The 27,640-nt window shown below is 45.7% G+C and overlaps 2 protein-coding genes across 2 annotated transcripts in view; both read left to right on the top strand.

Moving 5' to 3' along the window:
- LOC310832095 (beta-4C adrenergic receptor-like) overlaps positions 1 to 27,640 on the top strand; it is a 685,807-nt gene that overhangs the window by 650,808 nt on the left and 7,359 nt on the right. The gene's annotated exons all lie outside the window — the stretch shown is intronic.
- Positions 4,526 to 27,640, top strand: part of LOC310832997 (uncharacterized protein) — a 46,964-nt gene continuing 23,849 nt past the window's right edge. Inside the window, exons 1-17 of the mRNA XM_083715356.1 lie at positions 4,526 to 4,562; positions 4,641 to 4,726; positions 5,387 to 5,541; positions 7,362 to 7,492; positions 7,666 to 7,790; positions 8,772 to 8,942; positions 9,662 to 9,769; positions 10,690 to 10,836; positions 11,896 to 12,306; positions 13,186 to 13,420; positions 15,010 to 15,227; positions 15,753 to 15,941; positions 17,814 to 17,998; positions 21,696 to 21,888; positions 22,501 to 22,655; positions 23,728 to 23,834; positions 24,515 to 24,639. Of these exons, the coding sequence (XP_083571482.1) occupies positions 4,645 to 4,726; positions 5,387 to 5,541; positions 7,362 to 7,492; positions 7,666 to 7,790; positions 8,772 to 8,942; positions 9,662 to 9,769; positions 10,690 to 10,836; positions 11,896 to 12,306; positions 13,186 to 13,420; positions 15,010 to 15,227; positions 15,753 to 15,941; positions 17,814 to 17,998; positions 21,696 to 21,888; positions 22,501 to 22,655; positions 23,728 to 23,834; positions 24,515 to 24,639 (2,737 nt within the window). The 5' untranslated portion in view covers positions 4,526 to 4,562; positions 4,641 to 4,644. The remainder of the gene's footprint in view (positions 4,563 to 4,640; positions 4,727 to 5,386; positions 5,542 to 7,361; positions 7,493 to 7,665; positions 7,791 to 8,771; positions 8,943 to 9,661; positions 9,770 to 10,689; positions 10,837 to 11,895; positions 12,307 to 13,185; positions 13,421 to 15,009; positions 15,228 to 15,752; positions 15,942 to 17,813; positions 17,999 to 21,695; positions 21,889 to 22,500; positions 22,656 to 23,727; positions 23,835 to 24,514; positions 24,640 to 27,640) is intronic.

Genomic DNA, 27,640 nt, shown 5'->3' on the forward strand with positions numbered 1-27,640 from the left:
AAGTTTTATTTTAAGGGGGCGGGGGTGGAAAGCTGAGTTTTCTGCAACAACCCGTTCCTTCTTTTTGAAATCAATGCAACTTCTTTTTATAAAAAAACGGAATCGCCTGAAGAGAGATGAGCGCCACACCCCATGGTCGCCTTTAACTGGACTTAATCCGTCCAGGGCTCCTTCACCTTTAGCTTATTATTCATAATAATTGGATACTAATGTCCAGTTAAAAATTCCATAAATGCACACATCTATTTACGAGATCATAGCCGGAAGGCACCGGTTCCCCCTCCCTTCTCCCCTCCCCACCTGCCTCCCGGCGCCGCTACTCACTGAGCTCGGACACGACTCCGCTCACCATCCCTCGAATAGCCCGCAGTGCTACTGCGCAGGCGCTCATATAGGCGCTCCTCGCCGGGCTCTGCCCTCCCTCCCTCCCTCCTTCTCCGGCCCCGCCCCTCCCGCGAGCCGGCGGGGAGGACCCGGAAGTAGCGGGCGGGAGAAGGAGCTGGCCAGGGTGCTGAGCGGAGGCGGGAGGGGAGGGGAGAAGGGGCATCTGTTTTCAGCCAGAGCTCCACGGGGAGCGCCTGGGACCTAAACCCTGGACCTGAATATATATACAGATCATATATTATCATAGAGCTTGGCAGTGCTCCTGAGCATGTGCAGTGTGCTAGCTCCACTCTGCTGAATCAATCAATGACTCCATCCATTTGTTTCAGTCACTGACCAGAGTGAATTCCACTCTGCTGTGTACTACATTTGCTAAAGAGGAGCCCTTCCTATGCAAGAATCTTTGTCTCCTCTGGAGAATATTGAGTGCAATTCTCCATAATAATAACAACAATAATAATAATTTATTATTTATACCCCGCCCATCTGGGCAGCTTCCAACAAAACACTAGAATACAATAACCTATTAACATTAAAAGCTTCCCAGATGGGTAGAATATAAATGATATTACTACTACTACTACTACTACTACTACTACCTGCTTGGGAACAGGGTGAAGATTTTGGGAAAATGTGTTTGGTTTTTTTGTTCTCCTCCAGTTTCAACTGCAACCATTGAAAGGTTCTGAATCTATCTAGTAGAAAAGGGATGGGGAACATGTGACTCATCTGATGTTGTTGAACTACAACCCCCGTAGTTCTGGACCCTGGTCACACAGATACCCCATCCATGCAGCAGAGAGTAGGAATGTGTGCTATTGACCCCAATAGTGTTTGCTAAAGATATGCCCTTCACATGCGATACTCCCTGGAGAATATTAAGTGAAATTCCCTCACTGCTTGGGAACAGGGTGAAGAATCTGAAGAAACAGTTTTTGTGATATGTGCTATTGTCCCCAGTATAGTTTCTGACTGCTTTGGCAAGTGCTTTCACACATGACGCTAAAGGGCACACCCAATTCTAGCTTGAGCTACACGTTCTGTATGTGAATGTTATTAAGGCGGCATAGATTTATTAGAAGAGCGTCCACGTCAAAGGGCATGTGTGCCAGGAAGTACCACACTTTATTTATTACCATTTTTAGCAGCAATGTAAAAAACCCCAGCATAAGAACAAAACACACAGTATAACTTTGTAGTCAAAGATATGGCAACATTAATATTGGCTCATAATATTGATGTAACCATATCCACAAATAATAATAATAATAATAAGGTGTCACTTACTGGGGTTGACCTATAAAGTCTTACACAGCTCAGGACCCCAGTGCCTTAAAGAACCACCTCTCCCCATACAAACCACCCCAGACCCTGTGCTTGTCATCTGAGGCCCTTCTCTATGTCCCACCTCCCTGAGAGGTTCGGAGGGTGACATCTAGGGATTCACCCATCCTTAGAGTGGGGTGTGCTGTTGTGCCAGACCTATAGTCTTTAGGCCTCTCCTTTTTGGCTCTAAAGGTCATTCTCCTGGGCCACATTGTTGCTTGGATGTTGTCATCTTCCTGCATATGGGGTTCTCTGTCAGGGGTGGGTTTGAGCTGATGGACAGTGTGAACTATGGGTTAAAATTAAATGGTCTCATGTCTTGAGACCAATCCCCCATGTCCGGTTGTTCTGAGATAAGGGTGCCATGTGTCACTGGGTTACCATAGCGATACCAGGGAGGTCAAGTGTATGACTTGTTGAGTCATTTCATGACTATGTGTAGAGATGGGTATCATAGTCTCTAGGACATTGCATGCCTTGCTGCTGTCCTGTTTGCATGTCAGGAGTCTGAGTAAGGTGTAAGTGTGTAATAAAAAACACCAGTCTCAGTGAAGTTAACTCTTCATTCAAAAAAACTAAAACTACACAGTCCTAGTGATGCCAGCAACTCTTCTCAGTACCGGTAAGTCTTGCCCCAATGAGCCACTTGTGAGGACTGGAGGTCCCTGTCTTCCCTTCCTCTCTGTTTTTTTTTCCAAGCTATCGTAGACTGCGTCTGTACGCAACCAATCTCTCCTCTGATCTTTTCATTTCTCTGTGTTTTCTAGAAGACTGGGGGTGGGGAACGCATGTCTGTCTCCTGGCCCCCTCTCCCCCCAAGGGTCATCTAGCTCAACTCCCTGCAATGCAGAATATGCAGGTTGCCCATACGGGGATCAAACCCACAACTTTGGCATTACCAGCTCCTCGCTCTAACCAACGGAGCTGAAACAGTGGTCTACCTAGTCCATGGAATAGCACTGGATTATGAGCTTGTTTCAGCATTAAGATCAGAATCATGGAACTGTAGAGCCCAAGGCTCATCTAATCCAACGCCCCGCAAGTCAGGAATCTTTCCCCTAATGCAGGGCTCGAACCCACGACCCAGAGAAGAAGAGTTCATGCTCTACCAGCTGAGCTATCCCAGGTTGAGAAATGACAAATTGTTCTCACTTTACAGGCTGGTCTTGGAAAGGGGCCATCTTTGGATATAAATCTTTTGATATAAAGTCAACACATCAAAGCCTGCTGCTCCAGGGTCACTTAAAGCAGATTCCGTTGTTTCTGCTCCTCTTGACGCAAGCAGGATTTCAACACATCCAGTCGAGTCAATGCAGGCATTGTTCACTGATTTTTCGGCCTAGTACATTTCCCCTTCTTCAGACATCTCACTATCAGCGCATAAAAGAACCATTCATTCATGGTAATGCCCCCAAATATTGTGTGGGTCAATTAGGTGAGGTGCTCATGTCTTATTTGAGCCTTAGGATTGCAGCGTTAGAATCATAGAATCGTACGGCTGGAAGGGACCGCAAGTGTCATCTAGTCCAGCCCCCTGCCATGAGATTAATCTCAGGGTGGTGGGACTAGAAGACTAATAGTCTTATGTTCTACTGACTGAGCTTTCATGAAGCAAAAGCAACTGGAAAAATTTTCAGCATCAGAATCATACTGCTTCAGAGATAAATAGGTGTGATAGCTCTGTCAGTAAAGCATGAGGTGCTTCATCTCAGGGTTGTGGGTTCAAACCCACGTTGGGCAAAAGATTCCTGCATCCCCAGGTAGGACAATAGGAAAGCTCAGTTGGTAAGAGCATGAAACTCTTAATCCCGGAGTTGTGGGTTCAAGTCCCATATTGGGCAAACGATTCCTGCATTGGCAGGCAGAAATTCAACAGGGGCAGCTGTCTCCCCATCCTAACCAGATGATGTTGAACAAAGCTGTTGAGGTCCGCCACAAAAACATGGTCATTCTGCCAAAGGGCCACCATTCTGCTCTCTTCTTGACCAAGGGAGGTGCTGCTTTTGCCTCATCCATTTTTTCACTTGTCCGGCTATGGGTGTTTTTGGTGTGTGTGTGGTCCCCCCCCCCAGCAGTTATTGTTTTTGAGTGAAAATTTATTTCCTAATGCCTTGTTTCCCCCCAGTACTGATCATCACCAGTAGAGCACGAGACTCTTCATCTCATCAGAACTAGACCATTCTATGATCTATGACCAGCAGCAACAACTGGTAACAAAAGCCAGGCTGCATTTCGGCCTAGTGGCTGGAACCTTTAAACCAAGCCTGCCTTGAGTTATTGGTTGCTAGGCGGCGCCCCAAAGCAAGCAGGATTTTTGGGTTTGTGTGTGATGTGGTTTTTGTTTTTTTGTGAGAGCACAGAGGCCATTTTGTAAGGTTACCATATTGGGTGCTTTAACACTCCTAGAGTCTTTCTGCTACAGGGCAGCTCTATAAATTAAGTCAGTCAATATATATAGGGAAAGCCAAGTGTAACTTTGAGAAGGATCTGAAATACTTCCTTTGAAGCTTGAATTTGTTTTATTCTGGATTGTTTGAATTTTTATGGGGGGGGGGGTGAACCATGTACTCCTTGGAGAGGAAAGTAGGATAAAAATGCAATAAATAAGCTCTTCTGCTTACATCCTTAAGAAAGCTGGAGGGACCAGCTAGATGGAGATGTCAGTTGCCAACCTGGTGCCCAGAGATCTCCACGTGGTCACAATTGGACCTCTGCCCATTGCAAAACTCACCTGGGGAATTTTGAACACTGCTGGGTACAGATACCAGAAAAGTTGCTACATTACCACATAAATTGGTAGCATTGAATTGAAGGCATGAGGAAGACCAGTATGCAGTCTGTTCCTTGACAAGGTGGGGAACATGTCCCGGCAGGCGATGGAGATCTCCTATCCCAGAGAAAGACTAACTGTGATGTAATTTCGATTTTAGGGTGATGGGGCCAGCGGCTCTGAGGAGATCAGAGATGTATCAGAAGATAGTCCGAGTCGTGTTGGGGTTGCTCTTCGCCAGTTCTGGTAGGAAGTTCCTGGAGGAAGACAAGAGATAAAAAGTGGGAAGATCACAATATTTATTTCAAGTGCCCTGGCTTTTCTTTCTTCTTCTTATGGACGCAACTGAGCAAATTCTGAATCATTTTATCTGTGGATAAAATTATGAGGGTGTGTGTGTGTGTGTGTGTGTGTGTGCAAGCAAAAGTCCTAGGTGTCAGAGTCAACCCTTCCAAACTGTTAGGCTGCCAAGGCAAAGGAGATAAAGGCTGTCTGTAACCAGCAAGAGCAGTTCTCCTTAGAATAATAGAATCATATATTTGGAAGGGACCACACAGGTCATCTTGTCCAACCCTCTGCAATGCAGGAAGTTGGAGTTATTGTTCTTTTTTGCTCAACTGAGGTTTTAAAGCAGAGATTGGATGGCCATCTGTCATGGAGGGGGTTGGGCTAGATGACCCTCAGGGTCCCTTCCTATTCTATCATTCTGTGGTTCCCAGACCAGCAAGCAGGCCCAACCCAAAAGCATTTCTAGTGCCCAGGAACACCATCTGACATGCCCCTTCCCTCCTTTGTCCAAATCCCCAGCTTTGAGAGGTGGGAACAAGAAGCTACTGTTTTGAAAGTTAGCAACAAGAAGCTAACATTTTACTGATTGGGAAAATGCCACCCTTCCTTTCCACACAGTGCTGGGGATGTGCCCCCCAAGGTGGATCCTGTACAGGAATGAGCTTTGCCTTTACATCCCAGCTGGCTCTCTTGTTCTGTCCTGGAGTGAAGCCAGAGTCTTCTGCAGGGACCAAAAGGCAGACCTGGTTGTCATCAAGGATTACCACAAGCAGGTAAGAGGCGGATTTTGCAAGCTGCAGGCTGGGAATGCTTTAGTTTGGGAGGGAGGAAGCGAGGGAAACCTCACTTGAGGATGACTGCCTGGCATAGAATCCAGATCTGACCCAGGTATGGCAATGGCCAGGTGCTCTAGGTGCCGTGTTTCGTTTCTGCTTTATCTTTTAAAGGAAAAATCTCAAAGTGGTTGACAACCCATTAAAACATCCAATCAAACAATCCAGAAAAAAAAATTCAAGCTTCAAGGAAAATATTGCAGATCCTTCTCAAAGTGACAATTTGATTTCCCTATATTTATTGACCAACTTATTTGATAGAGTGGTCCCATAGCAGAATTTCTTTAGGAAGCCAGTGTGCTGTACTGGTTGAAGAGTTGAACCAGGAGCTGGGAGATCAGGGTTCAACTCCCCACTCAGCCAGTCATGAAGCTCACTGCGTGACCTTGGAGTCAATCACAGACTCTTAACCTACTTTGCAGGGTCGTTGTAGGGATTAACTGAGGAGGAGGCGAACCAAGAGATCTCTGCAATATGCACCCGGCACCTGGCGAATTTCTAACACTGTTCAGAACCCTTTTCTATTCTGCACCCAATGAGGGCTCTTGAGTCCCAGGTTGGCTAGGTCATTTCCTGAGCCCAGGAACATAAACAGCTAGTGCAACTAGCTGAGCATTGTCTGCGCTGACTGGCAGCAGCTCTCCAAGATTTCATGCAAGGACGCTGCCCCAGCGCTACCCAGAGATGCTGCCTTCTGCATGCAAAGCAATTGCCCTAACACCAAGCCATGGCCCCTTTCCTGTAGAAGTCCCTGGCAGAGACCGTTGGGAAAGTGGCAAAAGTTATGCTGCCTGCCTTTGCTCCCACTGCAGGACAACTCACTCGGTAGAGCATGAAACTCTTTTTTTAAAAAATATTTTTTATTACAAATTTAAACAAAACATATTATCTTAATACATATCATCCTTAATTCCTCCCATTCCCCCCTCCCCCATAAAATAACCCACCCTCCCCTCCCCCCTGACATCCCTCAGCTCCAGTCTCTGGTTTCTCTACAAATACTATTCTCTGCATATTACAAAACTGTATAAATCCTTAATTTATCTGGCTGGTTATTGTCCATAAAAAGTTTGTGAGTGTTTATTCAAAACCTGCCAAGGAGTCCAGTTCACTTTGTTGTTTCTTTAAGTACTTTGTAAAAGGTTCCCATTCATCATTAAAGTCACAGTTATCCTTGTCCCATAGTTTATGTGTCAATTTTGCCAATTCTGCATAGTCCATCAGTTTCTCTTGCCATAGTTCTTTATTCGGGGTTTCCTCATTCTTCCATCCTTGTGCTATTAAGACTCTCGCCGCTGTTGTTGCATACATGAAGATATTTTTCAGCTTCCTTGGCAGGTCTTTTCCTACAATCCCTAACAGAAATGCTTCAGGTTTCTTAACAAAGTTAGATGGAACATTTTCTTCAGTTCATTGTATATCATTTCCCAAAACTTTTTAATTTCATTACAATCCTACCACATATGATAAAATGTCCCCTCCTTTTCCTTACACTTCCAACACACATTTGAACTGGTTTTATACATTTTACCTAACTGCACTGGAGTTATATACCATCTATACATCACCTTCATATAATTTTCTTTCAGCAAAGAACAATCTGAGAGCATGAAACTCTTAATCTCAGGATTGTGGGTTCAAGCCCCACATTGGGCAAAAAGATTCCTGCATTGCAGGGGTTTAGATTAGATGACCCTTGGGGTTCCTTCCAACTCAACAATGTTATGATTCTGTGGTTTTATTATGCTGCCTTTGCACAGATGTTCCTGACGGAACTCTCAGACAGCCCCCGGGAAAACGCCTTGCACTACTGGATCGGGTTAGCATGGCGAGAGGCAAGCAGTCAGCTCGCCTGGGTGGATGGGACCCCATTATCGCAGAGCTGGTACAGGTAAGAGAACCTTGATGCGTGGCTCTGATGGCAGAGGGCTCCAGTGTGGGGCTTCAACCCACAACCCCAAGATCAAGTCTCCTGCTCTGCCGACGGAGCTATCAAAGTGGTTTGCTAAGAGACCAGAAGCAAGTTCTTTGCTTTTGGATCTTGAACTCTTTCTGCTTTATCAGAAACTGGCTCCAAGGCCACCCCAAGAAGGAGCGTTGCACACAGCTCGTGGGCATCTACGCTGGCCAGTGGAGGGACTGGGATTGCGGTGCCAACGTCTCCTTCATCTGTGAGATGCCCATGACAGGTAAGAGCAAAGGGGGTGTCTCCTTGCCAGCCTCGACATTCAGCAGCCAGCAGGAGGCATAATGAGGGAGGCTATATAAATGCTGCATTTTGCTGTTGAATGGAGAGAGCCAAACCCAGTAGCCCTCGCTAATTTTAATAGTAGTTGTGGTAGTAATTGTTGTAGTAGTAGTAGTATTTATATCCTGCCCATCTGGCTGGGTTTTACCTCCCCAGCACCCAGGGCTGGCATGGGAGGGGTCCCTTGACGCTTCAAGACTTAGTAGCCATTGACAGGCCTCTCCTCTGTGCATCACACTGTTGACTCATGTTACGCTTGTTGTCCACTAAGACCCCTAGACCCTTTTCACATGTACTACTAGTAAGCCAGGTGTCCCCCATCTTATATTTGTGCAGATGGTTTTTCCTACCAAGGGGCAGAACCTTACATTTGTCCCTGTTGAAATTTTGCTAGTTTGGGCTCAGTTCTCCAATCCGTTGAGGTCATCTTGAAACCCGATTCTGTCTTCTGTGGCATTAGCTACCCCTTTCATTTTGGGGTCATCTGCAAATTTGATGAGCATCCCCTCAATTCCTTCATCCAAGATGTTGAACTGCAGCGGACCCAGGACAGAGCCCTGTGGCAGCCCCCCTTTCCCCCCAGGATGACGAGGAACCATTAATGAGCACACTTTGGGTTCAGCCAGGCAACCAGCTACAAATCCATCTAACAGTTTCCTCGTCCAGCTCACATTTTACCTGCTTCTTCACAATAATATCATGGGGGATTTTGTCGAAAGCCCTGCTGGGGAAAGTGCAAAGGGGATCTCTGGATTTCAGGAGGAGAAAGTGTGGAGGAGAAGGCTGGGTGGATGAAGGGGAAATAAAGGCAGTGTGGGGAGCTCACCATTTACATTAATCTAAAATGTGGACCTGCCCACCAACTTCATAGCTGCACCTTCTTGTACCCCTCTCTCTCTCCCCTTGTGCCTTTCCTGTTTAGATGCCCTCCCTGGCTCCGTGAGGAAAGTGCCCTTCCGCTCCCACTGCTACGCCTTCCATTTCCCATCCTTCCGGGAACTGAGGTCGTGGAGGGAGGCCCAGTCTTTTTGCCAGGAATCTGGGGAGGGCCTCGCAATTGTTGGCGATGAGGAGCAGAACACCTTCCTGTCAGGTGAGGGATGGAAGCAGCAAACCAGTAGCCAAGACAGTAGCATTTTGGGCTGATCTAGCTGGGCTCCTCTTAGAATAATAGACTCATAGTTGGAAAGGGCCACAAGGACCATCGGTCTAGTAGTCCAACCCCCGCAATGCAGGAATCCTTTTTGCCCAACACGGGGCTTGAACCCACGAACCAGAGATAAAGAAACTCATGCTCTACCAATTGAGATATGTGCTTCTTATTAGTTTTTTAAGTGCCCTTGGGGGATGGCTGTTGCCATTTATCTCTTTATATTTTAAATATTTTGGGGGCTGCTTTCCTGGGCAAATGCCCCTTTAAAGATGCTTACAGTCCAAAGCAGCAAAAATTGAAACTAACAGTGGAGATTTTCAAAACTTAAAAGAGCACCTGTACCCAAATGCCGCCCTCAGAATAACTCTCTTCCTCCTCCTCTTCAGTTGGTACAGTGTGGTGCTGATAATGCCAAGGTTGCAGGTTTGATCCCTGTATGGGACAACTGTGTATGCCTGCATTGCAGGGGGTCAGACTAGATGACCCTCGGGTCCCTTCCAGACCTACAATTCTATGATTCTATGAGATGGTGGCATTTATTGTCCCCATTCAAACTGGGAGGTAGTAGTGATGGTTTTGCACTGGAAGAGGGTGCGGGGAGCTGGCCATCTAATCCTTACCAAGAAACATCTGTGATGGTTTCTCCTTTTCCTCCCCAGATGCCTTTCCTGAGGACGGCTGGCAGATGTGGATCGGGCTGCGCTTTGGCACCTCATGGAGGTGGAGCGACTCGTCAGCCCCCCCAGCCTATTTCCGGTGGCATCTGGGTATGTTGAGTCCAAGCATGATCGCTCCTGAACAGAAGGGTCCTGAATCACAGCTGGTTCTCTGTGCCAGAACTCTTGGTTGCCATCCAGAACTGCATAAAAACTAGAATCATAGATTTGTAGAGTCGGAAGGGACCCCAACTCAACCCCCTGTGATGCAGGAATCTCAACTCAAGCATGATGACAGATGGCCATCCAACCTCTGCTTAAAAACCTCCAAGGAAGGAGAGGCCACCACCTTCTGAGGGGGTCCAATCCTCAGTTGAACAGCTCGTACTGCCCTAAAGCTGTTCCTAACATTTAGTCAGAATCCTCTTTCTTGTAACTTGAATCCATTGGTTCAAGTCTTACGCTCCAGAGCAGGAGAAAGCAAGCTTGTTCCATCTTCCATGTGATGACCTTAAGATATTTGAAGATGGCTCTCATCTGTGCCATCAGTTTCCTCTTTTTCAGGCTAAACATACCCAACTCTCTCTACTGTTCCTCATAAGACTTGCTCCATAAGACCTGGGGCTCTTTATTATTTTATTGCCCCTATTTTTTATTTATATCCCACATTTTTCTACAAGGAGCTCTTTCCCTCCACCCTTAATCCCCTTAATCCCCACAACAACAATGCCCAAATTAAGATTTGAACCCTGGTCTCTCCCAGGCCCTAGTCTGCAATACCACATTGACTCAGCTGGGGTTCCTTCTCCACACAAATGGGCTCTGGGATGGGGTGTTGAGGCTGGGGGAAGGGTGTGGAATGGACCTAAAGTTCTTGCCCATTTCCCACATGGGGTGGGAAAGAAGTGCAGGAAGTGACAATGAAGGTAGCATTGGGAAGAGTGTTGGGACTTCCTGGAGACAAGGTAGGAGGCTGTAGCTAGAAGCCGCTCATACGGGCTCTTACAACCCCTGGCTGCTCTATTCTCTAGGAAAAGCCCCCGAACAGGTGAAGGACCAGTGTGTGGTGCTGAGTCTGCAGCCCACCAATATGGCCCAACATGGGACGTGGCAGACCAGACCGTGCAATGAGCGTCCTACGACCGAAATAACAGGATTTGTCTGCCAGCACAGATATGGTGAGTGCCATAGATGCTCAAGGGCAACAGAGGGGCCGCAGACAGGCTGGAGCAGACAGAGAGAGAGAGCTGCCTCTTAACTCCTCTCTTCTCATGAGTGGAGAAAAGGGGAGCTAAAATCACAAAGCAATTTGCAGTATAAAAGCACCACTCAGGTGTGAAACTATTGGATTTTCATCTGAAATGCTGGACATCATCTCAAGGAGACCAGAAAGCAGCTGATAATAATGATAGTGATAACGATATCGGTAACGGTAACCAGAACTGTAACCATAACCGTAACAGTATGATATCGATTAACGATAACGATAAACATAACGGTAACGATAATGGTAACGGTAACAGTAACAATGTTATTAATTGTACTCTGCTCCAGCCACTCTGAGATCCAAGGAATTGCAAACCCCTAATTAGCAAATTCCTGATAAATTAGGTAGAAAGACTAGAGGAACAGACTATGCAAAGGGCTGGCAACAAACCTGAGAAGAACTGAGCTGACAGTTTGAGACAAAATCCCTCTCCAAAGGCTTTTATGGGAAATCTTGGAAGAAAGCCCTCATGTAGGGGGATAGCTTTCATCCCCTTGAATTATAATTATAATTATTTAAATTATGCCACCCTTATATAAATTATATGCCACCCTTCATCAAGATCTCAGGGTGGTTTACAAGAGGCAATTCAAAAAAGGCATGCTCATTTTGATTTCAGAATCGGCATTTTGTTTCGTAACTGCATAAAATCCTTCTGAAAGATAAAAGAATCTGGATTTGGGGGACGAGTTTGGGAACCTCAGATTCCACATGTGAATTTTTGTAGGTCACTGCCCCTCCCAATCCCTTTTGCCTCGGCAGGGGGAGAGCCTCGGTGGGGGGAGAGGCAGTGGCTGAGTGCTAGGGGGCTGATCCAAAAGGCGGCTGGGCTTCTTGTCCTCCAATGCTTCCTCTCACAGGCTCTGAATGAAATGAGTGTTGGGAGTCCTTGAGTCGAGCTCCACCAATAACAGCAGGCTCCTCCGCCTTCCCTTCCCTGGGCCTAATTTGCTCCCATCTCTGTTGCCAGATTTTTGTGGTCCACCGGAGCCTGTGTACTTTCCCCTCCCTGGAGGGATAGGTCCGCATGCCACAGCTGATGTCACCTTCTCTTTCCCTGGTCATTCTTCCTGCACCCTGTCCTTGGCTGGCCTCCACACCGATGCCACTCATTTCCGACTAAGCCTGGAGTCCAATGCCACCCACGTGCGTGGCAGCGTCACCACAGATCTCGGAGGCTCCCTGGAGCACAAGAACTTTTCTGGGGTGCCCTTTCCGCCTGGGCTGTTCAGCACATGGAGCCTCTTCACTTACCCTGATGGCCTCGCAAGCTTCTTGGACTACCAGGAGCATTTCCGTCTCTCCAGCGCCCAAGACATTCCCTTTGCAAACCTCAGCTCCTTGAGGATAATAGGAGCAACCATGGCCAACGCGTCTCTAGGTAGGTTGGGGTGGATTTGTCTTGGGGGGAGGACACAAAGAAGAGTCCCCCTTGCTTTTGAACCAGCAGAAGGTGGGCAAACATTGATGTTTCTGTAAAGAGACATGGGGGGGGGGGTCCCAGCAGCAAGCCCCTTCCACCTGGTTTCCTTGGAATTCATGTCAACAGAGGCCAATGAAGTTTCTGCACTGTCAGGTTCTCTCCTTGACATATATCTGCTAGCTGAGCATGATAGTCAGAAATCTGCAAGCAGTGCAACCCTTCCTTTGCATGTTGCAAGACTGCCAGCTTTTTCTTTCTCTGTTTTTGCATGCACAGACACCATTTTCCATGCACAGACACCATCACCTCCAACAAGGGGGGGGGGGCAGTACAACCAAATATGGTGTAGTGGTTAGAGTGTCAGGTTTTGGACCTGGGAGATTAGGGTTCAACTCCCCACTCAGTCACGAAGCTCACTGGGTAACCTTGGAGTCAGCCGCAGCCTCTTAGTGTACCTTGCAGGCTCGTTGTAGGGATTGACTGAGGGGGGGGGGTGAACTATGGACTCCTTGGAGAAAAAGGTGGGAGAGAAATGAAAGAAATAAGCCTTTCTGCTAACTTGCTTGCATAAGAAAGCTGGAGAGTCAGGTGGAGAATCACCAACCTGGTGCCCAGAGATCTTGACGCAGTCGCAATTGGACCTGTGCCAGTCTCAAAGTGCGACTGACCCACCCTCTCAATTCCCTCCAAGTCCACCACTGACTGTTTCCAGGAATAGCTGAAGGAGGGCAGGAAAAGGCTACAAAGGCTTTTTGTGCTTTCCCAGAGAATCTGCAAAGGAGGGTGCTCACATTGTTGGGTAAGTTCAGAGGCTGACCTTTTTGCCTTCCCTTCCAGAGTATCGCCTTTCTTTTGACCTACACTTCCCCAGCAGTGGCAGCAGCCTGCAGCTGGAAGATGCCATACGCCGCTACCTCAACAACTTCACCATCGGGCTGTGGGTTCGAAGTCAACCTGCTGCTGCTGCTGGCTCCCACAAGATGTGCCTGGTCAGCTATGCGCTGAAGTGGAGGCAGCCAGAGTTTGCCCTCTTCCTCCTCTCCCCCTCGGGGCTGGAGTTCCACATCAAGGGGTAAGCAGGAGGTCCCTCCACTGGCGCTGATGGTTTCAAACGATGCTTCTCTCCCAGCTTTTGGTCTTGGATGTGGTTTTGAGGTTTTATGACATTTTATATGGGGTTTCTATAGTGTGTGTGTATAATGCTATATATTACATATCTCCACAATTCTATGATTCTATGTCCTTTGCTGCCCCTCTAACTTGGGCACCAAAATGTTTCGAGCTGGTGGCGCAGCCCTCTCACCATCCCAGTTGCCAGGAAGCCACTAAGTTTCTTTGTACTCCAGATGTCCATTATGTGAGGGGGATAGCTCAGCTGGCAGAGCATGCGACCCTTAATCTCAAGGTCGTAGGTTTGAGCCCCACATTGGGAAAAAGATTTCTGCACTGCAAGGGGTCATGGTCCCTTCCAACTCTATGATTCTATTATCCCAGTTCTCTGTATTCTTTGGGTGTGGGAGGGAGTCGTGTGCTTTAAATGTGCTTGATGTGGATGTGGCCTCAGTTGAGGAGAGTTTCATCAACGAGCCACCTACCAAGCAATTTACAGCAATTCCAAAATTATAATTTTTGACCTCATGACGATAAATGATGTGATCTGAACAAGCCAGGAAGCTGGCATGAAATGTGTTCTTTGAAATGCATTTGCTGATTTATCTGCACACATCCCAGCCTGAGCATGGAAAGGTAAAAGTGATCCACAGCGATCCATGCGACGGTCATCTCCAGGCTTGACTACTGTAATTCGCTCTATGCGGGGCTGCCCTTGGAGCTGTCCCAGAAACTCCAGCGGGTACAGAATGCTGCAGCGAGGCTCCTCACGGGGTCTCTGCCATGGGAGCATATTCACCCAGTGCTTTTCCAGCTGCACTGGCTCCCGGTGGAGTACAGGGTCAGATTTAAGGTGCTGCTTTTGACCTTTAAAGCCCTTCACGGCCTAGGACCCTCATACCTACGGGACCGCTCTCCTGGTATGCCCCACGGAGAGCCTCAAGGTCCACAAATAGCAACACCCTAGTGGTCCCGGGCCCTAAGGAAGTTAGATTGCCTTCAACCAGAGCCAGGGCCTTTTCAACTCTGGCTCCGGTCTGGTGGAACGCTCTGCCTCATGAGACCAGGGCCCTGCAGGATCTGATTTCTTTCTGCAGGGCCTGTAAGACAGAGTTGCTCCGCCAGCCCTTTGGCTTGGAGCCAATTTGATTCCCTCCCTCTCTTTCTTTTTTCTTTTCCTTCTCCTCCTATGATGAGGCTACATTTTAATATTTTAATGTTTCAGTATTTTAATGCTGTATTTTAATTTTGTTTTTAATTTGTAATCATTCAACTTGTTTTTATTATTGCTTGTAAGCCACTCTGAGCCCGGCCTTGGCTGGGGAGGGTGGGGTATAAATAAAGATGATGATGATGATGATGATGATGATGATTAAAAGGAGAACCCAGATAGCTCAGTTGTTAGAGCATGAGACTCTTAATCTTAGGGTTGTGGGTTCGAGCCCCACAATGGGCAAAATATTCCTGCACTGCAGAGGGTTGGACTAGCTGACCCTTGCTGTCCATTTCATTTCTATGATTCTATCACTTCTTCCCGGTTTCTCTTTGCAGCTCAGTGATGTTCAGCGGCACCCAGGGCTCCCTTCTGGATGAATCCTGGCACCATGTGGCCGTCTCGGTCTCCAGCGCTCCTGGCTACCCATCCTTCAAGGTCTTCGTGGATGGATTTCTCTGGGAGCCCCACTTCGCTGAGAGTAGCAGCTTCCTCAGGAAGGGGCTCTCCCTTGGGGGGAAGCTGATAATTGGACAGCTGGAAGTGGGCAGCAGAGGTAAGTCCCTCCTTTGCTCAGAGGCTGTAGGCTTGCCCTGTAGCTGTAGTATAGAAACCCCATATAAAATGTCATAAAACCTCAAAACCACATCGACCAAAAGCATTTAAAACCATCATTGCCGGTGGAGGGACCTCCTGCTTACCCCTTGATGTGGAACTCCAGCCCCGAGGGGGAGAGGAGGAAGAGGGCAAACTCTGGCTGCTTCCACTTCAGCGCATAGCTGACCAGGCACATCTTGCAGGAGCTGGTGGTAGCAGCAGCAGCAGGTTGATTTTGAACCCACAGCCCGATGGCAAAGTTGTTAAGGTAGTGGTGAATGGCATCTTCCAACTGCAGGCCGCTGCCACCACTGGGGAAGTGTAGATCAAAAGATCCCCTCTCAAAGGCTGGGCCCATAACAAAGACTTGGAGAAAAGCCGTAGCCCCTCCATCTCTCACCTCCATGCCCCCACATCACTGGTCCTCATCTCTGGGCAATAAGGGGCTCTTACCACATCCCTGCATGTTGGGGCTGCATTGTAGGGACCAGCCTCTTTGTGGGTGACCTGAGTGAAGTCAACCTGTGGGACCGAGCCTTGCCCGAGGTTTCCATAAAGCAGATGGCAGCCTCAAGGACTCGGTGGAAGTTCCCTGGGAACGTGGTGAGCTGGAGCACACTGGTAGCAAAGAAGCCTTCCTCTGTGCAAATGAGCACTGCAAGCCAAGACCCAGGTAAGTGGCCTGGTGCAGCCAGATATATAAGCTAATCACCAAATGGCACCTTAAACCTAAGTTACAGTCGCCGCAATGGAATGTCTAGGCACCAACTCCCCCCCCCCCCATGAATATTGTTTTTGTTGTTATCATTTCTATACCGCTTTATATTTTAAAGGAAAAATCTCAAAGCGTTTGGCAACACATTAAAACATCCCATCAAACAATTCAGAATAAAACAAATTCAGGCACCTAGGGAAATATTTCAGAACCTTTCAGTGACATTTAGCTTTCCCCATACTTGTCAACCAACTTAATTAAAAGAGCTGCTCCATAGCAGAAGTAAATCTAGGAAGCCAGTGTGCTGTAGTGGTTAGAGTGTCAAAACAGGACCTTGGGAGAAACAGGGTTCAGATCACCAGGAAGCCAGCCATGAAGCTCATTGAGTAACCTTGAAGTCAGTCGCAGCCTCTTAACCTACCTCACAGGGTTGTTGTAGGCAATGACTGAGGAGGGAGTGAACCATGGAGTCCTTGGAGGAAAAGGTGGGCTATAAATGCAATAAATAAGCTCTTCTACCTACCTGCTTGGGACGCGGGTGGCGCTGTGGTCTAAACCACCGAGCCTAGGGCTTGCCGATCAGAAGGTTGGCGGTTCGAATCCCTGCGACAGGGTGAGCTCCTGTTGTTCGGTTCCAGCTTCTGCCCACCTAGCAATTCGAAAGCACATCAAAGTTCAAGTAGATAAATAGGTACCACTCCAGCAGGAAGGTAAATGGCGTTTCTGTGCGCTGCTCTGGTTTCGCCAGAAGTGGCTTAGTCATGCTGGCCACATGACCCAGAAAAACTGTCTGCGGACAAACGCCAGCTCCCTTGGCCTATAGAGCGAGATGAGCACACAACCCCAGAGTCGTCCACGACTGGACCTAACTGTCAGGGTATCTTTACCTTTACCTTTACCTACCTGCTTAAGAAAGAAGGGCCAGCCAGATGGAGAGGTAGTTGCCAACCTGGCATCCAGAGATTGCCACATGGTCACAACTGGACTTGTGCCAGTCAAAAAGCATGCCTAGCACCTGGCAAATTTAAAACACTGGATGAAGCCCAGGAACAAAGGGGGGGGGTGAGGGCAGGCAGCAGCTTGGGCTACTAAGGGGACAGTGTGATATCACCATGTGACCTTCAACTTGGGTTGTGGGAAGCAGCTTTTAGCTCCTGTGAGACATGGGCTCCGGACTGAGAGGAGATATGAAAGCTATCTTCAAATATCTCAAGGGCAGTCACATGGAAGGTGGAACGAGCTTTGTTTCCCCCCACTCCAGAGGGTAGGGCTCAAAGAAATGGCTTCAAGTTACAAGAAAGGAGATTCCGACTAAACATTCTGTCATAAGAGGTGCTCAACAGTGGAATGGACTTCATCTGAAGGTGGTAGACTCTCCTTCCTTGAATGTTTTTAAGCGGAGTGAAATATACTCAGAGTCGCAAGGTGATTTCATGCTCTTTATTCAGCTCATAGTGGTGAGGAGGAATGAATGAATGTCCCCTCAAAGTATCTGCTTTATATACATTATTTACACAATGGGCTGCACATGATTGGCTAATTCTGGAATTCTACTGTAAGCCAATCAGGTTGCGGATTCACTTATATCTGGAGCATGATTGGGTGGTTCCTGCCAACCAATCATACTGCTGCATTGTTCTAGGACCAATCAGACTGCTGCATTCTGAATCCTATTGTTCTAGGACCAATCAGACTGCTGCAGTTTGGATCCTATTCAACTCAGTACATAACACAGAGGTTGGATGCTTGAGTTGAGATTCCTACATTGCAGGGGGGTTGGGCTAGATGACCCTCGGTCTTCCAACTCTGTGATTCTGTGATTCACCACAGGCACCGCCTTCGTGTGGTTTGGGTTCCTTCGGCTCAGAGGCAAACAGTCAGCCCTGTGCATCGATCCAGAGCAGTCCCTGGTCTATACTGAGCTTGCGCTAGACCAGCGCCTCAAATGTGCTTTCTGGGGACTGCAGCCAAATGGTCGACTCCGCAACATCGCAGACCCTCCTTCCTGCCTTCAGGTAAATGGAACTGGCACTCCCTCTCCTGAATGACGTCAGGGGATAAACTCTTTGATAGTGGTGGATTGAGGGTTGCAGGAGGAATCGGCCACCCTATTTATTTATTTATTTATTTATTTGCATTCTATGACTGCTTTTAATCTCAGTCGTCTCTTTCCAGTCTCTCAAATCTACAGGGTAAAAGCTTTTTTTTATGATATTGGGTAATTTGAAGTGGTTGCTGGATCACAGCAACTCCTTTTCCAGTTTTTATTTATGTTCTTACTAAATTTTTCTTAAGTCACAGTAGAACACACAAAGAGTCTCTGTTTTCACATCACTGAATCGTTCCAACAAAGCAATATGTTGTAGGCAATAAGGGGTCACCCAGACTGCTTTCGATTCACACCCCTTAGAGCAGCTTAAATTTATACAAGCTTCTTTTTAGGAGCTGATTGGTTCTCTCTCTCTCACACACACATTTATTTCCCCTCCGCTCCTGAGAAAAATGAATAGGAAGACAAGCAGGGGGCGGGGTCCTTTGCAGGGGGTGCCAACACCCCAAATGCTTTAGGGAAAGAAATGCAAGACTCCGGGAGTAGCTTGATAGTGCTTCAAAACAACCTGCTCTGGGATAGTTCAGGTTCATGGTTTTGAGCCCCATGGTGGGCCAAATAATCTTGCAAAACAGAGCATTGGAATACAGTGGTACCTTGGTTCTCGAACGGCTTATTTGTTGAACAAATCGGCTCCCAAATACTGCAAACCCGGAAGTAAGTGTTCTGGTTTGCGAACGTTTTAAAGGAAGTCAACTGCAGCTTCCGCTTGGGGGGAAGGAAGCTCCTGCAGCCAATCAGAAGCCGCGCCTTGGTTTTCGAATGGTTTCAGGAGTTGAACAGACTTTCGGAACGGATTAAGTTCAACAACCAAGGTACCACAACTGATGAGCCTTGTGGTCCCTTCCAGCTCCACATTCTATGATTCTATGTACCTTTGGGGGAAAAAACCCCACTGGCTCTTCTGCTTATTTTCCAGCATGAACCTGAGGAGACGGACGGGGCAGCAGGAGATTCCTCACCCTGATGCTGGTGGGGGCCTCTTGCCTAAGTCCTGGGGTGTTGCTCATGCATTTCAAAAAACCACCAATTAATTAATTACATTGATATACCCTGCTTCATCCGAAGATCTCAGGGCAGTTCAAAAGATTGAAGAACAGGATAAAAGCACAAATAAATTGTTTGAACAGAAACAAAACAAAAGCAGCCTTTAAAACACATTTAAAAGGCTGTAGAATATTAATCAGCCCACAATGTTATTTTCGGAAAGGTGAGGACTCACTGCACAGATATACATAAAAGGTCAGTGTTGTTGTTGTTGTTTTTTAAATGCAACACAATGTTTTAAAAATGCAACAGCCCATTGAGTGCAGACTCGCTGACCAACCATTTGACTTGGTGGCAGGTAGCCTTAGTGGCCTCTTTCCCTCACACCAGCTGTATACCCACCATACTTCATTTAAAACACCTCCGTTCCAAAAGGGTGCTGGGAATTGTAGCTTTGTGAGGGCTGAGCTACAGTTCCCAAGATTATTTAAAGGAAGGAGATGAGCATCAGGGATATGGCACACATGCAGCCACCAGCACTGCCGGTTTGAAACCAGCTTGGAACAGCATCCACTGCCCTGCATTCCCCAGCTCTAGAAATTGCATTTTTGTGTGAGTGCTGCTATTTTCTTTTAGGTGTTCCTTGTCCCTTTCACAGAAAAACTACTTGCTTAGGAGTCATGAGAGTTAAATAGATTTAAGTCTGTAGTTTCGGGGTGACATCTCAAGGCAGTTTTTAAATGTTTGATTGTTTTGCTGTGTTTTTATATTCCATTGGAAGTTGCCCAGAGTAGCTGGGACAACCCAATCTGATGGGTGGTGTAAAAATAATGAAATTATTACTAAATCATTATTACAAAGAAAGGAGCTCTAATTCCTGTGGGGTATCTCTGTGTGAGTTCTTGTGCCAGCTTGCCAATGAGCTCAGTTGTTTGTGGGTTTTCCCCCTTCAATAATGGTAGCCTCATTATAACAATGCCAAGTTATAATACAATTATGAGCCCCAGTCATTCAGATGCCAAATTATATAATTTAGGAGGCCTCCCATGTGCTAGAATTGATGGTTTGATGATTTACTTTGTTTCTGCATTCCAAAATCTTATTGATCTCAATTCCATTCCATTCAAAATAACACTCCCTTATACAACAACTGCAATATTAACGGCATCCATTCATCTTGACACATTAAATGATTTACAAATCTGTAGGTGAAGCACTCACACTATATCCTTATTCCTTCTGTGTGTGACAATTATTCTCTCCATTGTGATCCTTCCTGTCCGGTTAGCTCAGTTGTTAAAAGTGTGATGCTAATAATGCCAAGATTATCGTTAATAAAAATTATTTTTTTAAAAAAGGGGGCCACTAGGGGGCGCATCGGAAGATGGCTGACAATAACATCTCTCCGACCCACACGAGGTAATTTGGAGGCTATGATGGGAGTAATTAGCCTCCCTACCCCCCCAGGATGGTGGGGGGGGGACTGCTCTTGCCTGCTGTGCGCTATACCACCCCCGAATTTGTGGGGATGGGGGCACTAGGCACAAAGCCCTCCTGCGGGATTCCGGCACTCCTGGACGCCGTCTCTGATCTGCGCCACTAGCTGCAAGAACTTCAAAAGAAACAATTTGGATGAAGCGAATGCACATGTTTCAAGGAAGGAGGGGGAGTAAAGACTGCTAACAGAAGAGATCTCTGATAAAACAAGACAAGAATAAAACATGAGAAGATACGCCAAGATACAGTATGGCAAATGACTGATGGGGGAGGGGGGAAACTTTCCTTTCTTTCCTTATGTGATTAAACAAGAATGCCCTCCCCTCACGAGTCAGAATTGTTGTTTTAAGGACTTAAGCTGTGGATTTAAGGCTGTGTTGAGATAAACTTTCGAACCAAAGCATGTTTTAAGAAGAGTGTGGAATGTATAAGAGCTTTGGAATGACGCAGTTAAAAATGCCGTCGCCATATTGGGAAGTTCTGTCAGAGGACTTAAGTCTGAGAGGAGAAATAGAGAAATAGAGCTGTTTTTATATTGTGGGTGAAACTCCTCAGTGGGACTTAAGAATGACAGTTCTGTAATTAATGATGGAAAGAGAGCTGTTATCTATGAAGGTGATATATGGAAACCATCTCAGTTTGAGGATTGGAAGAATGGAAAATTCACACAGGATTATTATTGGTGTTTATCGGCTTAAGGAGACTATCAGAAGAGATCATAAAGAAAAAACAGAAAATATATGAACAAGATGTGATGTGGAAACAGCAAGATAAGACTGGATAGAATTATGAACTCTGTTTGGACTGATTTGGATTGATTTGGACATTAACGCAGTAGCAAGAAGATTATCAGAATCCCCCTTCAGATCTTGAAATATGGGTCCCCCCAACAAAATTTAAAATTCGGCTTTGTAATTCGGAATTTATGTGATGTGATTTAATTTGATTTGATTGGCCGGTTAATAAAAATTATTTTTTTAAACAAAAGATTATGGGTTTGATCCCCATATAGGTTCATATTCCTGCATTGCAGGACGTTGGACTAGATGATCCAATGGGTCCCTTCCAACTCTCTGATTCTGTGATTCATGCAGGCTTCTCCCCTGTTCTCTGTGCAGGTGGCACCAGACGGAGTCTCCTTGTTGAGCAGTTCAGACTGTTCCACGGACACCAAGAGCTCCTTTCGCCTCTTACCGGACCAGCGGCTGCAGAATCTGCACTTGGGGTTCTGCGTGTTTCAAGGAGTCATTCACACCAAGCTCTACCTGGGGAAGTGCACCCCACAGGCATTGTATTTTGTGCTGGATCGGGGTGTGTTCTTTAAAAAGTATACTTGCTCCTCCCTTCCTCCAAGGAGCTCAGGGCAGGAGACTCCTCCCTCCCCTTTCACATTTTATCTTCACCACAACCCTGCATGGTAGGTAGGAGGCTTGGGTGAGGCAGAATGACTGACACAACACCTGGTGCTTCATTGGGGCCCATCTCACACAGCCAACAGTTTGGACTGCTTCATTTTGCTGTGGGGAGGGGTGAGCTGTGATGAGCCCAGCTGGTGTGTGTGTAAAAGGAAGCCTGATGTGTTTGTTAGCAGACTTTGCAGGTTGTGTGAATTAGATTGGAATAATCACTTACAGTTTCCGGAGTTCAAAGGCTTTATTCATGCAAAAGTTATTTATAGGTTGGGCGGAGATGAGAGAGAGAAAGACATTTGTCAGGACAGAATAACAACAAAATAGCTCAGGGTTGAGGGGCAGAGTTAACAGAGGCTACAAACAAGTGTTGACTAGATTGTTAGACAAACAGTGCCTTGTATGGTTTAAAGTAACACATGTACTGTATTAGCTGGAAATTCAGTGAGAAGGAAATGTATTTGTTTTTCCCCAACACTGTGCACATCATGCTCTTTGCCATTTCCTCTTGCAGATGTGTACTGCCCCCAGTCCAGGGCCTGGAGATCCAGGAAGGACAAATGCCTCTTCCTCGTCTTGGATGCGGCCCTTGAGTGGAGCCAGGCCCTGAAGTTCTGCCAGAGGTTCCACGGTGGGAGCCTGGCCACACTGAGCAGCCCACAAGATCTGGTGAGCAGTTTCTCTGGTCTGAGCACAGGGAGTATCTGAAATGGCACCCAGGGCTGCCAAGAGTCATTTGGGCCCCAGGGAAGAAAATAAAATGGGGGCCCCACCCAGCAAGGGCTGGCCAGCTAAAATTATTTACACAGGATATAAAATAAATTTGTAATCTCATTTTTATGTTAATAATAAACACGATAACATTTGCTTGAATTCGTTTCGTTCTGGATTGTTTGATTGGATGTTTATTTTTTTATAAAAAATTATTAGGAATTTAAACATAACATTTAATCAAAAATACATCATCCTCATTTTCTCCCATTTTTTCCCTCCCCCCTTCCCTAAAAAGACCCCCCCCCCGAGACTTCCCTCAGCTCCTCTCTCTGGTTTCTCAGCATATGTTATTCTCTTCATATTGTAAAATGTTAAAGATCCTTAATTAATCTATCAATATGTTACCAATAAAAAATTTGTGTATGTTTATTCAAAACCTGCCAAGGAGTCCAGTTCATTTTGTTGTTTCTTTAAGTACTTTGTAAAAGGTTCCCATTCTTCTTTAAAGTCACAGTTATCCTTATCACGTAGTTTGTGTGTCAATTTTGCCAGTTCCGCGTAATCCATCAGTTTCTCTTGCCACAGTTCTTTGGTCGGGATTTCCTCATGTTTGATTGGCTGTTTAAATGTGTTGTCAACCACTTTGAGATTTCATTTAAAATATAAAGTCGTATATAAATGAAATGAATAATAATAATGACAATAATAACAATAATAACAATAAATCCCACTGGGGGGAAATCTAGTGCCATTGCGGCGACTGTAAATTAGGTCTAGATCAGTTGAGTTTCTAACACTGATCACTCTGCCTCATGATAGAGCCGGCCCTACATAGGTAATGGCGCTGGGCTTCCCAATCTAGGCTCTTTGTGCTCCTCCCAGCATCTTCTTGGCACTCAGGCCTCTCCACCCTGCTGTCTCTGGTGGCTTTGCACAGTTTGCATCCTTTGGGGTGCGCTGACTGGCAAGATCCCCACTGCGTGTTTTTGACTGGCGAAGGAAAATGACCTTCTGCATTCCTCCACAGGTCTGGCTGCAGAAAGAGCTGGAGGTGAGTGTCTGGACTGGGCTTCGCAGTGGCAGAGGCTTGTGGCATTGGGCCGATGGGGCACCCTTCAACCAAGCCTTGCGGCGGTAAGTAAGAACCCCTGAGAAAGAGACTGTGGGGCGGGATGGGTGGATTGGGGCCATTTGTCTATTAAGACGGCAATCCTGTGCACACCTGCTTAGAAGTGCATCTCACGGAACTTAATAAGAACCACTTCTGAATAATCAGTCAATAAATAATAGAAGCAGCTATAGTGCAGAGATTGAACACACTCGCTGCCAAGTCATCTTGCCATCCGTACAAGAACCCAGTAAGGTTGGCCACTATCATTGTCACCATATTGCATGTGGGGGAAGGTATGGGGAGAGGCTGCAGCTGGGTGAGAGTTAGTTTATCGTAAGCAACTTTCAAAGGAGTTCTATTTTTATTTAATTACTTTTTTATTGTATTGTATGTTGTAAAGTCTCAACCCCCCCCCAAAAAAAATTATCAAAGGAGTTTGAGGTCTCCTAAGGAGCTGTTCAGGATAGAGAAACGTTCAGAGGAGCTGTTTCATTCACCAGGCTAATTTTTGCCTGGATCTAGCAATGGCAAGTCTTGAACAACTTGCTTTGATTGCCAAGAAGGTTGTCTGAGAAACATGGGACTGAAGCCAAGGCAAGGGGATGAGATCTAAAACTGAGCGCCTCAAAAGGGCACCAGGCAGCAGGCCTGCCAGACGCCATCTCTGGCTTCCCTCACCCTCTCTCATTCTCTTTGGGGCCAGCTTTGTTCTCTCACAGGGTCCCTCAGACATAGAAACCTGCATGCTGGCCCTGAGCTCCGGCTTCCTGAAGGCCGAGCCGTGCCACAGGCCTCACCGCTGGATATGCCAGGCCTCCCACCAGAGTGGTAAGCAGAGCTGCTTTGGGCTGCAGATTTTTTTTCATTTCATAGAATCCTAGAGTTGGAAGGGACCCTGAAGGTCATCCAGTCCAACCCCCTGCAATGCAGCTGTCCCCTACAGAGATCGAACCTGCAACCTTGGCATTAGCAGCACCACACTCTAACCAGCTCTGCTATCCAGGCTGAGTTTTCATTTTGGTATTTATGGGGCATTCCTGAATTGCAGGGGGTTGGACTAAATAATAGTAATAATAATAATAATAATAATAATAATAATAATAATAATAATAATTTTTATTTATACCCTGCCCTCCCCAGCCAGAGCCGGGCTCAGGGTGGCTAACACCAATAAAATCACAGTAAAAACATAATAGGGGAAAAGGGGGGGGGGGACAAATTTAAAATACCAGTTAAAATGCAAATTAAAATGCAGCCTCATTTTAAAATAGCCGATAAATCAAGACCATAGGGGGAGGGAAACATAAGGGTCAGACCGAGTCCAAACCAAAGGCCCTGCAGAAAGATGTCAAGTCCTGCAGGGCCCTAGTCTCTTGTGACAGAGTGTTCCACCATGTCAGGGCCAGTGCTGAAAAGGCCCTGGCCCTAGTTGTTTTTTTTTTTAAAAAATATTTTATTAAAGATTTTCTTAATACAGTAAAAAAGAAACCAGAATAAACAGAAAACAAAACAGGAAAAGAAACAAAAATACAATTAACATCTTATAATAGCCATATTTTCTTCACTTTTTGGACTTCCTCACATCTCTCGCTCCTGCGTTCCAAAATTATACAATTTTAACCAGCAATTTATCACCTTGTTTCCATTCTTATTCTATAAATTTCCAATATTATGTCCCTAACTTTAGATACTTTTATCTGAGTCTTAAATACCCAATTTAAACCTAATAATTATTCAAAATTTATTTTTCTCTTAAGATTCGCTTACTCTCATATTCTTTCCAACTAGCTTAATGGTGCCGTGTTATTTTCAATCTCGCATCCTTCTTAGCACTCATGTAATTTACAATGTTTTTGTAGATAGTCCTTAAATTTCTTCCAATCCTCTTCCACTGCTTCCTCTCCCAGGTCTCGGAATCTGCCGGTCATTTCTGCTAGTTCCATATAGTCCATCAGTTGCATCTGCCATTCTTCCAGCGTTGGCAAATCTTGAGTTTTCCAGTATTTGGCGACAAGTATCCTTGCTGCTGTTGTAGCATACATGAAAAATGTTCGGTCCTTCTTTAACACCCTCTGGCCAACAATGCCCAAAAGGAAGGCCTCTGGTTTCTTAGGGAAGGTATACTTAAATACCTTTTTCAGCTCATTATATATCATTTCCCAGAAAGCCTTAACCCTAGGGCAAGTCCACCAGAGGTGAAAGAACGTTCCTTCGGTTCCCTTGCATTTCCAACACTTATTATCAGGCAGGTGGTATATTTTTGCAAGCTTAACTGGGGTCATGTACCACCTATATATCATTTTCATAATATTTTCTTTCAAGGCATTGCATGCCATAAACTTCATACCGGTGGTCCATAACTTTTCCCAATCAGCAAACATAATATTATACCCAATGTCTTGTGCCCATTTTATCATAGCTGATTTAACCATTTCATCCTGTGTGTTCCATTTTAACAGCAAGTTATACATTCTTGAGAGTACCTTAGTCTTAGGTTCTAATAATTCTGTTTCCAACTTCGATTTTTCCACCTGGAAACCTAACTTTTTATCCAATTTAAAAACCTCTTTAATCTGAGCATAATGTAGCCAATCTCGCACTTTATCTTTTAGTTTCTCCAAACTCTGCAGCCTCCAATTATCTCCATCTTTTTCTCGTATTTCCCAATATTTCAGCCATTTGACCTCCATATTGGGTCTTTTCAGAGCCTTAGCTTCCATAGGTGACAGCCACCTTGGGGTCTTATTTTCTAATAAGTCTTTGTATTTTGTCCAGACATTAAACACTGCTTTCCTAACAATATGGTTCTTGAAAGTCTTATGAATTTTAACCTTGTCATACCACAGATATGCATGCCATCCGAAAGCGTTGTTAAAACCTTCCAAATCTAAAACATCAGTGTTTTCAAGAAGCAGCCAATCTTTCAACCAGCAGAAAGCTGCTGATTCATAGTACAACCTTAAATCTGGCAGGGCAAACCCCCCTCTTTCTTTAGCATCAGTTAATATTTTAAACTTAATTCTGGGCTTTTTGCCCTGCCAGACAAATTTAGAGATATCTCTTTGCCACCTCCCGAAACACTCCATTTTATCCACAATCTGTAAAGTCTGAAAGAGAAACAGCATCTTTGGCAATACATTCATCTTTATAGCAGCAATTCGGCCCAACAAGGAAAGTTTCAATCTTGACCAACTTTCAAAATCCCTTTTAATTTCTGACCAACACTTTTCATAGTTATCCTTAAATAAGCTCAGATTCTTTGCTGTTATGTTTACCCCTAGGTATTTTACTTTTTTAACCACATTTAACTCTGTCTCTTTCTGAAACCTTTCTGATTCTGAAGATGTCAAGTTTTTCCCCAATACCTTAGTTTTTTGTTTGTTTAGCTTAAATCCCGCCACCTGACCAAACTCATGAATCAATTGTAATACCCTTTTTGTACTAGATTCTGGCTCCTGTAAGGTCAAAACTAGGTCATCTGCAAAAGCCTTGAGTTTATACTGTTTCGCTCCGACCTGAATTCCTTCAACCAACCGTTCCCCTCTGATCATATTCAAGAGCACCTCCAGGACTGAAATAAATAGCAAGGGGGAAATAGGGCAACCTTGTCATGTTCCTTTTTCAATTTTAAACTCTTCCGTCACCACATTGTTAACTATCAATTTAGCCTTTTGTTCTGAATAGATTGCATCTATCTCATTTTCAAATCCCCGTCCCACTCCCATCCCTTCCAGGTTTTTCTTCATGAACTTCCATGAAATATTATCAAAGGCCTTCTCCGCATCTATAAATATTAACACTGCTCTTGTATTAATATTTGTTTGCAAAA

Source organism: Podarcis gaigeae, assembly GCF_964106915.1.
Source record: "Podarcis gaigeae genome assembly, chromosome: 15".
Lineage (NCBI taxonomy): Eukaryota > Metazoa > Chordata > Lepidosauria > Squamata > Lacertidae > Podarcis > Podarcis gaigeae.